Source organism: Gymnoscopelus braueri, assembly GCF_963280865.1.
Source record: "Gymnoscopelus braueri genome assembly, chromosome: 2".
NCBI lineage: Eukaryota > Metazoa > Chordata > Actinopteri > Myctophiformes > Myctophidae > Gymnoscopelus > Gymnoscopelus braueri.
Genome location: NC_137604.1, coordinates 14,300,965 through 14,314,349, shown reverse-complemented (window position 1 = coordinate 14,314,349; position 13,385 = coordinate 14,300,965). Strand labels below are relative to the sequence as shown.

The 13,385-nt window shown below is 40.4% G+C and overlaps 1 protein-coding gene across 2 annotated transcripts in view; it reads left to right on the top strand.

Moving 5' to 3' along the window:
* Positions 1-461: 461 nt before the first annotated feature.
* The window catches only part of gne (glucosamine (UDP-N-acetyl)-2-epimerase/N-acetylmannosamine kinase), a 41,665-nt gene continuing 28,741 nt past the window's right edge, over positions 462-13,385 (top strand). The window contains exon 1 of one of the 2 annotated variants that reach the window (XM_080443560.1): positions 462-595. Coding sequence is in view for 1 of the 2 variants with exons in the window: in XM_080443559.1 (XP_080299685.1) it covers positions 12,344-12,382 (39 nt within the window). In the remaining variant the exon portion in view is untranslated. Of the gene's footprint in view, positions 596-12,089; positions 12,383-13,385 lie in introns of those variants that run through there. The other variant, XM_080443559.1, reaches the window with a different exon arrangement.

Sequence of the window (13,385 nt, the reverse complement as noted above, 5' to 3'; positions counted from 1 at the left end):
CCTAATGCAGATGTAAGACTTGTATTGTGTTATAGGGTCCTTGCCATACCTTAGCTTTTGCTGAACTGAAGCCACTGAGTTGCGACCTACCTTGTAGATCTGCAAGTTTAAAACAAATCTTGTAAGTAAAAAAAAAAAAAGTGGAATATTTTTTAACAACATAAATATTAGATGAGGGGGGGGGTCTACTGGGCTGGCACACAACATCATTTGGGGGTCCGCACTCCGCAGCCAAACACTCATTGATATGGGCCGCGGGCGGGACCCCCGCAGCGGGGGTCCGAGAGCCCTTATCAGTTACCACACTGTCCTGATCTAGTACACTACCCACCCCACCCCCTACGCTCGTGGAGTTGTTTGCAGCGTTGTTGCCATGGTTTCCGTGCGTGTTGCGCTGCGGATCCACCGCAGCAGAGCAGAGCAGAGAGCAGGCGGGCGTCGCGTTGCTCATTGTGCGTTCATGGAGAATTGGGTGAGACTACGTGAACAACGTTCCTCTGGTATTATTTGTAAACTAGAGAGAAGTAAAGTAGTAAAAAACGGACCCCTGCGATTTCAGCCTGAGATGAAAAGGAGGCGCCTGTGAAACTAAAAGGTAATGCAGATCACGTTACTTTACCTTAAAAGGTAATGCAGATCACGTTACTTTACCTTTTTTAATGTATATCTTTATAACGTTTCGGTGCTAGTAGTTAGCTATTTGGTGCTAGTATGCACTCCTACCAACTACAAACTGATGGAAACTTGTATCTTTTAGTACTGTAACCGAATGTGCGGTCATTTTACGATCAAAATGCTGATAAGAGTGCAGTGTAAGATCATAACCTCGGTGGATCGCTGTTTGCTGGATGTAAAACGATCCGTTTTGACGAGCGATCAGCGTAACTTTTCCAAGTGTTAAACGTGGAGTAAAGTAACTGTCCCCAGAGCAGAGGCGGCTAAAAGCAGCTAACGGTGGCTAGCATGGTCCTGTCCTGTCCTGGGCTCCTGGCTGGCATAGCTAGGTAATGCGTACCCCTGTGTTAGTTGCTCCACTGCGCCCCCTACAGATCTTGCCAATAGAACATTTCAATTGACCAGATGTGTAGGGGGCGCAGTGGAGCAACTACATGTTTTTTTTCCATCCAGTGAAATATTTTCCTTTCTGGCCAAAAAGGTGTATTTTAGACGTGAGGTGGGGGGCTCTGAGTGTTCCTACTATAATAGCAGATCTACAAGCTCACCACGCGTCGCATCCGTGACGTGTGGTGAGCTTGTAGCTCTGCTATTTTCGGCTGAGCATTAATGAGGGGCTCTCTGTACTAGGGTCGCTCGTAGATGTTGTAGACTCGGCTGGGGGGTCTATGTGTTGTTCAGGTTTGCGGATCCGGTCTAAAGCGGATACGGAAAAGACCCGTGTGAGTGAATGTTTGTGCGTGTGCAAAATTGCCGGATACAGTTAGGCGGGCCTTTTAAACCGAAATGCCATTATTTTATTTAGCAAGGGAAGGGAAACTCCTTGTATGGGAGGCTGCAGTGTGTCATCATATATAAAAAGTTATATTAGGCCAACTCTATGCTTTTAAATGACCAATTGGGGGTTATATTTATGGAATTTTGTTTGTTAATGGGGACATAATATATGCTATTTGGGACTTTATTACCCCATCATAAATAAATAAATACAAAATATTGGTCTGTTTTACTCAATTGTTTGCGAACAGCCCCACAATTACTTACAGCAAAATAAAGTTGCCATGGATCGATTTCTAGTAGTATAAACTAAATATTTTGAAGTACTGAGACAAGCCTGTAAAAACATGTATCCACTGTTATTGCTTTTTTATATGTGGTGGGCAGGGGCTACCTATTTGTTTACATTTGTATCACAGATTGGGTCTTTCACCTCTATTTAAACAGGTAAAATAACATAAATTATGTACAGGAGCCACGTATGAAGACGTAGGCTATTTACGAATGTGATGAAACTCTGTAAGCTTGTGCTGATGTTGCTGATGTTAACACAGCATTATAAATGTTTTTAAACGTGTTATTATACATAAACATGGCAAAGGTACTACAAGGAGAACCCATGCCCATAAACTGCCTTCTATTGACCAGCAGGTGGACCTATTTCCTTGCTTTTGTCTAAGTGGCGGCTGTTCAGAAATGCACATGTAACACCAGATACTTGGAATACTTGACTACAAGTTTATTGTCAGGGCCAGCCAGGTAATAAATCTTTTATTTATTTATTTCCGTCTCTCAAGTAGCCTGCCATACCGGTTACATCAAACCTAGTCTCTGAGGCCAGGCAAGTATTCCACAGAATGCTATGAATAGACGTTTAGGCGGAACCATTTAATTGAAAATGGTGTGAGCCAACAGTCTGGTTCCAGAGAACAGAGATTACATCAAACCTTGGTTCCAGAGATTACATCAAACCTTGACGTGACTGAAGACTGCCAGTGCTGTTGTGTGAGGATTTATAAATGTACCTTATTTTATGGTATTTTTAGTACTCTGATCATGGTAGTACAACTTGCAGCGCTAGAAATCCTATGTGGCCTTTTGCGGGAGATTTGGGTTGCTAGTTTACAATAACACATATATATTTTATAATTCTTTTGAGAGAATTGTCTACTATTTAATCGGCACTTGGGCTCATTGTAACTTGTTTATTATTTAGTGGAGTGCTTCTTAAGTCAATTATAATAATATTAATATCCTTATGAGAAACTGCCTTCATGGTGGTGTGGTTTCAGTAAACTGCACATTGCCCGGCATGTCTGTGTTTGCTTTCATGCCCTGTTAAACAAGCGTATGGAACCAATTTCTTAGAAACCAGCTTTAGATCTTTGATTGTTTGATTTATACGAGTGCTGTACACACCAGGGTGTTGTAACTATGTCAACATCAGGAACATCAGGCAGTTTTCTCATGCCAAGTTCCTACATACAACCACAAGCTTAGTGAAGTGGTGCCAATAATGCCATTCCCTCATGTCAAATAGCAGCCTGTTTATACTGTTGATCTTAGTTAAGTCTAGTGTCATCATAGTCTTATAGTACACGTGTCAAAGTCCCCTGTGAAGGTCAGATCCGGATTGCCCTGCCACATCCTGTGATCTGGGTTCTCGATGTATAAGACTAGATGTAGTTAGTTACAGTTGCCACGTAGCATGCACTAACACTGTGTATGTATCAAAGATCGGTGGTGGAAGAAGTACTCCCGTTTTGTACTTAAGTAAAAGTAGCAATGCCACAATGTAGAAATACTCTTTTACAAGTAAAAGTACCAGTATTCTAAATTTACTTGAGTAGAAATACAAAAGTATTGGCATCAAAATATACTTAAGTACTAAAAAGTAAAAGTACTCATTACGCACAATGTCCCATTTCAGAAGTTTCCAAAATGTATAAAATCCTGAAACATTTTAGGACATGCCCAAAATAGGGATTGATTTCTAAATGATTATTAATTGATCAATTATTGATAATTGTTTAAATAAATGATTAAATCGATTAGTTTGATTAACCGTTGAACCCATACTACTTAGCGTGTAACCTCCCAACATTAGCTCAAAATGCTAAACAAATAGATCAGTACTGAAGGCATAGATGCAAGAATTCCTACTTGTTTACTATCCTCTGCTTTTATATGACACATGTGTCCCATTCCACTCCAATGTACAGTTGATGTAAGATGCTTGATGACATTAGAGCCGAGGTGCCACAGTTAATTGAACAAATCCTATTTTGGGCATGTCAAAAGCTTCTCCATTATTCAATTAATCGGAAAAGTAATCAATAGAATAATCGTTGCAAAAACAATTAATAGTTGCAGCCCTGGATGACATTGTCCGTTTCATAGTCTGTCAGACTCTAACTAGAGTTCAATTCAATTCAATTCCTTTATTTCAGACCCAAGGGATGTCCATAGAGCAATAAAAACAGCACAATGAACATTTTCTAAAACATTTCTAACATTTAAAAGAATAGTGAAAATCGTAGACTGACAAGCTGAGGCAACCGGTCTCCTACTTCAATGGAAATGCTAGCCTGAAGGCAACACTTTTAGCATTCCTTTGTTTACTTTTTACGGCAGTGTTATTAAAGGACTCTCTCAGTGGGAGGATTTGGCCTTTAGGCATGGATGCAGAACGCACTAGTCTTCCCTCTGACCTGCAGCCATATCTTTTAGCTCAGTGGTTTTCAACCTGGGGTCTGGGGAGCACCAGGGGTCCTTGAGAGGGTTCCGGGGGGTCCTCAGAAAAATAGGAAAAAAAAGAAGAACATTAAACACTTTTAAGCCCTATTTTATATTTTGGCTATTTGAAAGCAGTCATATTGCGATGCGTTGTGAGCTTGTAGATCTGCAATTGCTGCTATAATAGTTTTTTGAAAAAAAGATTATAGTCACAATACGATATTGGAGTCACAATATCGATGTGGAATTATTTGGTGAAAAAATATTGTGATATTTGATTTGTCCAAATGGTCTGGTAGACTTGCCCACTGTTTGATCCAATAAAAGTGATATAATGTGTTTAATAACGGCCTTGGCCAGTGACTTCCTGTCTGGAATGGGATTGGGGAAGTTGGGAACGCAGTTAGAAAAGGCAGTTACAATTTTACATCGGCTCATTAGATTTCACCTCTGACCTCAGCTGTGCCCAATCAGCTTCAGCAGTGCCAGGATACTGGTAGGTTTTGGCCTGTGTAGACATTTTAAAGCCGGTTTGATATCATTTATATCCAGATCATATACCAGTAATGCAGATTATTTCGTTGTTTTTTACGTACACGCATAATTCATAAACACGACAACATCCAGTTCCACTGTTATGCAGAAGACCCAGGGATGCAAACAACATGCAGAACATTGTGATTTGTGTATAAGACGTTTCGGATGTCACAGAATTTCCTCCAGCTGAAAATGAAAAGAAAACCTTATTATTTGGCCCAGGGTTAACCTGCATTATTCAGGGAAATCTTGGTAGCTTGTGCTCTTTAATGTTATGCTGCCATGAACGTGGGAGTATTTTGAGACCGAACCTTATTTTTTATTGACTTTGGCTGTTGAGTCTCCTCCAGCTATAGGAACATGTAAAAATCCTGCTTATTCCATAACAACCTTGAGAAAGTCATCCATGCTTTTATCTCGTTTCGTTTAGATTAAAACACGCGACCAGATAACACCCATCCTGGCCTCTCTCTCTCCGCTTGTTCCCTTCTTGTTTTTAGAATTTAGGGATTTGATCATTTTACAGATAATGTTCAAAAGCCTTTATGGCCTGCAGCCCAGTTACCTCTCTGACATATCAGTTCCTTACGAGCCTTAGTGCTGCATCCTCAGGCAGTGGTCTCCTTCTCCTGTCTGTTCCAAATTAGCATACCAGATTAGACAACTCTAGTAGCATCTTTTAACCACCTGAACAACCTATTCTGGCCCTATGGGGTGAACATTAAATGTCCAAACTTTGGCAAAAATAGCTCACGCTTGTAGATCGCTTGTAGATTGTTTGTGTGCTTGTAGATCTGCTATTTTCAGTGAAAATGTTGTAGTGTAGAGCGAAAACATGAGTGGGCCTAGTATACAGCCCTGGGAGACTCCGGTCAACTTAAGTGTATCGTTGCTGTCAGGCAGAAACCTCTTATCTCCATATTTTAACGTAAATTGACCCCCCTAGTATCAGATTCGCGCCGCGTTTCGAGGTTGTAGATCTGCTACTTTACGTTTGAATTTGAATCCTGAAAAGTAACAGTTTTGAACAAATGAGGTTTCCACTCGACAGAGACGATATAGGTATTATGTGGTTAAATCCCTTCTCAAAACTTACTTTTAAGGGAAAACCTTTTTATAATCCTGTACCCATTCTTTTTTTTTCATTACTTTGAGCTTTATTACTATTGTATTTCTTATTCTCTACTTTATCCATAGTTTATGTTATCTATTTCCCCCTGTCTATGTCCTAATGCTTTTATCTTCTCTTATTTCCTCTCTTGGACAGGATTTTTTTTATGCCTTCTAATATGTATATTTATTCATACTTTGTCTTTCTGTTGGTGTGATTTTATCCTGTTCTCTGAATAAGGTACTTTGTAACCTTATTTTGAAAAGTGCTAAATAAATAAAGTTTAGTATTATTATTCAAAAGGGATTGTGGGAAGGTATCTGAAAAACAAAACAATACAAAAAATTGAGTAGAGCAGCAATATATAGCTTGAGGAACCCGTTCAATGGAGTTCAATAGACAGCTGGCGCCATCTTGAGAGGTTTTCAGCTACTTTCAACAGTGTGACGTCACATTCTCTGTCGACATAGTCTGGTACAACTGAAAGACTGATAGTGAATGTATACCCACCAAAATGTCCTCTACATAATGTAAGCAGGTGCAATGAAGCAGCGTGCGTAAGTACGGATGCAGAAGTGAGATGATTGGTTAAAATAAGAGAGAAGTAAGGTGGGAAATTACCACCAGCAAGCTGGCAGATGCCATTGATTAGGCTATTTGTCTGGGGTATACATTTCTCTATTCCACAAGCCACTTAGAAACCCCTAGCCTTTTGGTTTGTTTAAAATGTTGAAGTGGTATAACTTTTGTTCTCCCCAACTAAGCGAAAGAACGATGCCAGGTTTAACCACTTTCGCATTGGTGTCCCTTTCACTAACACAAATAGCAGAAATCGTCTCCTATCCCCCCCCCTCTCCACCTAACATGTTGTTGTCTCCTACCCCCCCCCCCTCCACCCAACATGTTGTTGCAACAAGTCCTCAAACAAAAACTAAATGACCCACCCCCCCAATCTGCATTCTAAAAGGCTGCCATGTTAATGGTTTTGAGACAAATTGATTTAACCCGACTCCAATTAATAGTAATTCATATTTACCCTTTGAGTACAATACCTGCATTCCTCCATCCGTATGTAAACAGTGAAACAGTCAACTCTTTGTTCCATATTTATAACATAATGCAATGTGTGTGATCAGTGACCTGCATATCAGATAAGATAAGATTCTGTATACATTTATAGGCTCATTTAAAAAATGAGACGACCTTGTCGTGGATTGTTTTCTATTGTTTTATGTTTTCATTGTAATGCCAGAGTACACCAGAGTGATACAGTACAGTACAGTACAGCTGTAAAAAAGAAAGAAAGAAAGAAAGAAAGAAAACAAATTAACTGAAACTGAAAATTCTTGAAAGCAAGGACCTTATTGTACAGTAGTCTGGCATGTCTACCAAATTCATGCAGTTTTATCATAATTCAGCACTATGTGTTTCAAGTTTCAATTCAATTGCACTATGTGTGGCCCTTCACTCACTTCATCCAAGTCAGTATGGCCCTCTGGAAATAAATGCTGCCCATCCCTGCTGTAACGTAACCGTAGATAACCCAGCCAGAAGGGAGTTTTATGTGTGGCCCCACCCCTCTGATCATAGAGTTCTAGACCATGGGTCTTCAACAGGGGGTCCGGGACCCCCTAGGGGGTCCTCAGAGTTACTACAGGGGGTCCGCCAAATCTTAGTGTGATATGTTTTTTTTGTTTTTTTTACCTTAGGGACAGGTCGATTTTTAAAGAAGGGTACCCCTGGAGAAAATGTATGTGCCCTGATCTAAAATGCCATGACCCTCCCTTTGACTTTAAAAAAAAATCAATGACCCTCCCCAAGTGATTAAAAAAAAAAGATTAACCCTCCCCGCCTATAGGAGTGTCACGATATATTGTCCCACGATATAGCCTATCGTGGTATTACAATGTGACGATAGGTATTGTCAAGATGTCATACTGTATCGTAATATTTTTTAAATTATTTGTATTTTCTTTATTTTTTTTGCCGGTGAAAGTTATAGGAGTTCTTACTGTATGGTGCTTGCACAAATGCATTTATTTGTGTGTACAAAGCACTTTGTAATTGTTTTTTTAAAGTGCTTTATAATTGTTATTTTAAAACTAAAGATGATGGCCAATGTTGATGATACATGAGAAAAGAACATTAATAATGTATCATATCGATATCATATGCCCAACATCATGTATGTATCGTGAAATTAGTGTTATCTTGACACCCCTAACCCTCCCCATCAAATACAACAACATGACATTTAAAACTGATAATGTACAATGTTTTGCTTTCCACATTGATTAGAACATTACTGTAGTCAGTCTTGCTAAATGCACAGTGTAGTGTCTGTAGTGGTAGCAGAATGGACAGTGTTCTAAACTTACATGTGGGAAACCCATTGAATCCCATAATTATTAACACTGTTACCTACATCATGGGTTTTCAACTAGTGGTCCGTGGAGGTATTACATGTGGTCCCTAACGTAGGAAAGTGAAGATTTGTATTATATTTTATCTTATCGATGGTGGATACTGTTAATGTGCGTGACAACAGAAAGGAAATTCAACTCAAGGATGACAGTTTTACACACGCACACAGCGCAAAGTATTTAAGGGAGGTTTTAGTACATCAAGGTAAATACAGGCTTTCATTTGATGTATGATGACGCATCAATGTTGTCAGTTACTTGGAAGTCGGATGTCAAGAACTTCCACAGAAATGGGAGTTAGAATTTCAAGGGAAACTGATTACCTGGTTGAGTCATCATTAGTAGGAAATGTGCCCATATCAATCGCATGTGCGCTTGTACTTGTGCAATTCGAAAATGGCCCCTGTCTAGGTCTTAACCCACCTCCTCCCTGATTTTTTTCTCTTGTACATAGTTTTCACTCTTCATACCAGTAACCTGTAAGCTGATTGTATGACGTTCTGTATAGTAGTGTGTATATCTGTCTGTCTCTTAAATGTCAGGTGTTACTGGATTTGAATCCTTTTGTATCATTTGAAATAGAGAGGGGTCGTTGACCACTGTTCTGCTGTACTAAAAAGGTATATAAAAACGGACTGTTTTATCAATTCAAAATTGCATGACCCTCCCTTGGATTCAAAGTAAAATTAGCTGACCCTCCCTTGTACTAAAATTATAAAGGCATGACCCTCCCCTATTTTCCTCCAGGGACCCCCTTCTGTAAATTTCGACTGGTCCCTTAACCACTTGAACCCTAGCATCCCTTTTCTGAGGAGAACTTTAGCCAAAAAATTGCAGATCTACAAGCTCACAACGCCTCGCAGCGCGAGGCGTTGTGAGCTTGTAGATCGGCTATTTTTTGGCACAGAGGTATAGGTGTAGAGGGGAAAAATGAGCAGACCAAGTAAACAAAAAAAGTTTAATCTGAGACACAATATAGAGGGGGTCCCTGCTTCATCTCTCTCTCAGCTAGGGGGTCCTTCGCCTGAAAACGTTGAAGACCCCTGGTCTAGACCATGGGTGTCTGTGCAGCATTTCGTTCCCCAGAGGGCCATACTGACAGCGATAAAGTGAGCGAAGGGCCGAAAACCTTAAACGCAGGGCTGAATCATGTTAAAACTGATTGAGAGGGATGCTTGTTGCCCATGTATGGTCAGTGTTTCCCAAACACTGACCACACTTTCATATTATTGCAATTTTCTTTTTCAAATTTTTCAAAAAATAAAATGAAATAAATCAAAACTAAACAATTCTAAACAATTTCATAAAATAAAAACAAAACAAAAAACATTTAAGAAATTGTAAAAACAGCTAAGCTCACAACTCGTCGCGATGCATTGTGAGCTAGTAGATTGGCTATTTTCAAAATGGGGCTTAAAGGGGAAGACCACCCATTTTCAATATTTAACTATGTCATTAATATAGCATAAAGGAGTTGTGTGGAAATAAGAAAAATTTTAAATGTTAAAAATTTTAAATTTTAAACCCAAATTGATTTTGGGTTTAACATTGCAAATTACACCGTGATGACTCATCATGGTGTAATTTGCAATGTTAAACCCAAAATCAATTTGGGTTTAAAATTTAAAATTTTTAACATTTAAATTTTTTCTTATTTCCACACAACTCCTTTATGCTATATTAATGACATAGTTAAATATTGAAAATGGGTGGTCTTCCCCTTTAAGTTATTCATTCACAATGTATTTTCTCAAGTTTGGGTCCCGGGGAGACACCGTATTTATCTTTTGGGTATCGAGCTGATGAAGTTTGGGAACCCCTGGACTAGACTAGACCAGATGCCTGTTGAAGTCCCAGTGAAACTGGACATTTGTCATTTGTCTGTTTCCTAAAATGAACCCTGTTGGTTGTTCAGGTTTTTTTTCCATGTTTACAGCAGGACAAGAGCCTGTCTTTACCATTGACAGGTTATATATAGAAACACTTCCTCTTAAACTACGGAAATAGCTATCTTGGAATTACTGTCCTGTCCCACACCTTAAACTGATTTCCTTGCTCAATGTTTCACAATCGCTTTTGTAAGAAGTCTTTCTATTACCGTTCATGTTTGTTGCCCAACAGAAAAACTGTGGCTTATCCTTCGTTTAACAGTACTTGACGCATTGCTCTTTTTTCTATTTGCAATTATTTACAATTTAGGCATTTAACAGACGCTTGAGATGTGAGATCAGTAGCCTGGCATAATATTGGCCAGACTGATCACGTGGTTTCACAAATGTTTTTGTGAACCCACATGATCTTATTAATCTTGCCTGCCTGGTTAAATACAGTGGTGTAAAGTAACTAAGTACATGTGCTCAAGTGCTGTACTTAAGTCCAATTTTGCGGTACTTTTACTTTACTGGAGTATTTCCCAATTATCTAAACTTTTACTTCTACTCCACTACATCTCAGAGGCAAATATTGTACTTTTACTCCACTACAATGATTTGAAAACTTTAGTTACAAGTTACTTTGCAGATATAAATGATTACATTACAAAACATACATTAACCACTTTAGCCCTATTTTATACCTAGGCTATTTGAAAATAGCCGATCTACAAGCTCACAACGCGTCGCATCGCGACACGTTGTGAGCTTGTAGATCTGCTATTTTCAAACATTTTAGTACTTTTACTTTTGGTTCTTTAAGTACATTTTGATGCCAATACTTTTGTACTTTTATTCAAGTAACATTGTGAACACATGCCTTTTACTTGTAACAGAGCACTTCTACATTGCAGTATTGATACTTTTACTTAAGTAAAACATTTGGGTACTTTTTCCACCTCTGCAATCGGGGAGCCTGGAGGGAGAAGAGACTAGTGTTGGCCAAACAAGGGAGGACCAGACGTCCTGTGTTAGCTGAGCTATTGTTTGTGGTCATGCATTGTTCTGTCTGTGTGTGGATTAGCCTACTTTGCTGCTAGGTTTTATTTTGTCTCTCTTGACAACGATTGTTCCCTTCTTTACTGTCTTTACTGTATTCTGTGTCTCATATTTGCAGTGGTATGATGATCACCATAAAACAACATATACACAGACATTATCACAAATGCATCTTGTAAAGAACTCGATCACTGCTTTTTTTACATATAAAAGTATTCTATCTAAAGTTGTGTTCTCCCGGTGGTGACTCGGTTGACGCCTCAGTTGGAATGTGCTCTCTCGTGTTCTTGGTTCTCAAACATTTTCATCCCAAGGTCCCCCCCTGTGTGTGTGTGTGTGTGTGTGTGTGTGTGTGTGTGTGTGTGTGTGTGTGTGTGTGTGTGTGTGTGTGTGTGTGTGTGTGTGTGTGTGTGTGTGTGTGTGTGTGTGTGGTGTGTGTGGTGTGTGTGTGTGTGTGGCCGCAGACCCCCATTTGAAAAGATTTGTTGTGCCAGGGACCCCCATAAGAGAAGTTTTGTCGGCATTTGTCAAAAAAAATCGAAAAGAGTCAATCTACAAGTTCACAACGTGAATGGCCGAAAAGTGTTTATACTGTTCCTCATTTTGCTGGGGACCCACTGAAACCCCCCTCAAGGACCCCTTGGGGTCCCAGGACCTCACTTTGAGAGTCGGTGCTCTCTATCTAGACTAGAGTCTAGAGAGCACCAAGCTGCCTCTAGTGTCAGAGCAGAGGATGCTGTATTACACACACACACACACACACACACACACACACACACACACACACACACACACACACACACACACACAGGAACCCACACTTCCTCTCACCCTCTCCCTCCCGGCCAATCAGGAGCTCGGATGCAAATGAGTCTACCCCCGCGCGGCCCCTCCCCCCTCTCTATGTCTGCGCTGCCCTCCCTCTGTCTCTCTTCCTTTCTCTCTCTCTCCTTTTCCCCTCTCTGCTCTCTGCCGCCTTGCTGGCGTATCGCTAGGCCTCTGTAATGCAGCGGAGCCGGCCTGGTTGATGCCTTATGCGGCTGAGATAGAGAGAGAGACACATAGAGAGACAGACAGAGAGAGAGAGAGAGAGAGAGAGGAGTGGAAAGGAAAACGGAGAGAGCGTTTTGTCTTAGAATCCAAAGAGGTGTGGGATGGATATGCATCTGGGACCCATGGGCAGAAACCCTCATGTGAGTCAGATGCCTTGTTCTGTTTTCTTGTCTTCTCTCTCAGTCAGTCCGTCTGTTTCTCTCTCTCTCTCTCTCTCTCTCTCTCTCTCTCTCTCTCTCTCTCTCTCTCTCTCTCTCTCTCTGTGTGTCTCTGTCTGTCCTCTCTCTCTCTTCCTACCTCTAGGCTGTTTCATTCTGCCTTATCTATCTCACATGCTTCCTCCCTGCCCCCATAGCATAGCATAGTGCTGGCCGGCTGCTGCTGATGCTGTCTTGTGATGCTTGTTTAGAAATCGCCTGTGTGTGTGTGTGTGTGTGTGTGTGTGTGTGTGTGTGGGGGCGTGCCGAGTGAGGTTTAGGCTGCACCACAGGATTTATAGCATAAAGTGTCTGTGGAATTATGAATATTTTGTGGTGAGAGGAAAAAGGCATGACTGCATGGACTGGAGGGTGTGTGTGTGTGTGTGTGTGTGTGTGTGTGTTGATTCATTCATTGGACTACATCACATGTTTACAGATCATTATCTTTTGGTAAATGAGATGTGTTCAGCAGGGTGGTGTTGTCCCGTATTAAGCCCGGTTTATAATTCGCCGAACATAGCCGATCCACAAGCCAGATGTGACGCGCTGTGGGCTTGTAGATCTGCTATGTTGTTCGCCCAAGCATAAATCAGGCCTTATGCTGCGTTCACACTGGCAGATACAAAGACACAAATCTACACAGCATCTTTGTAGCTTCCTATCTTTGTATCTGAAGTTGAAACCAGCTCAACTTCTTTGTAGCTTTGTAGCTGCTGTAGTTTTTGTAGCAGCTACACACGTTGTCCGGATGTATCTTTGTATCTTCATGTCACTGGCGACCAGTGGTGGAAGAAGTACTCAGATATTTCACTTAAGTAAAAGTAGCAATACCACAATATAAAAATACTCGAATACTGTGTTCAAAATGTTACTTGAGTAAACGTACAAAAGTATTGGCATCAAAATATACTTAAGAGTGCCTAAAGTAAAAGTACTAAAATGT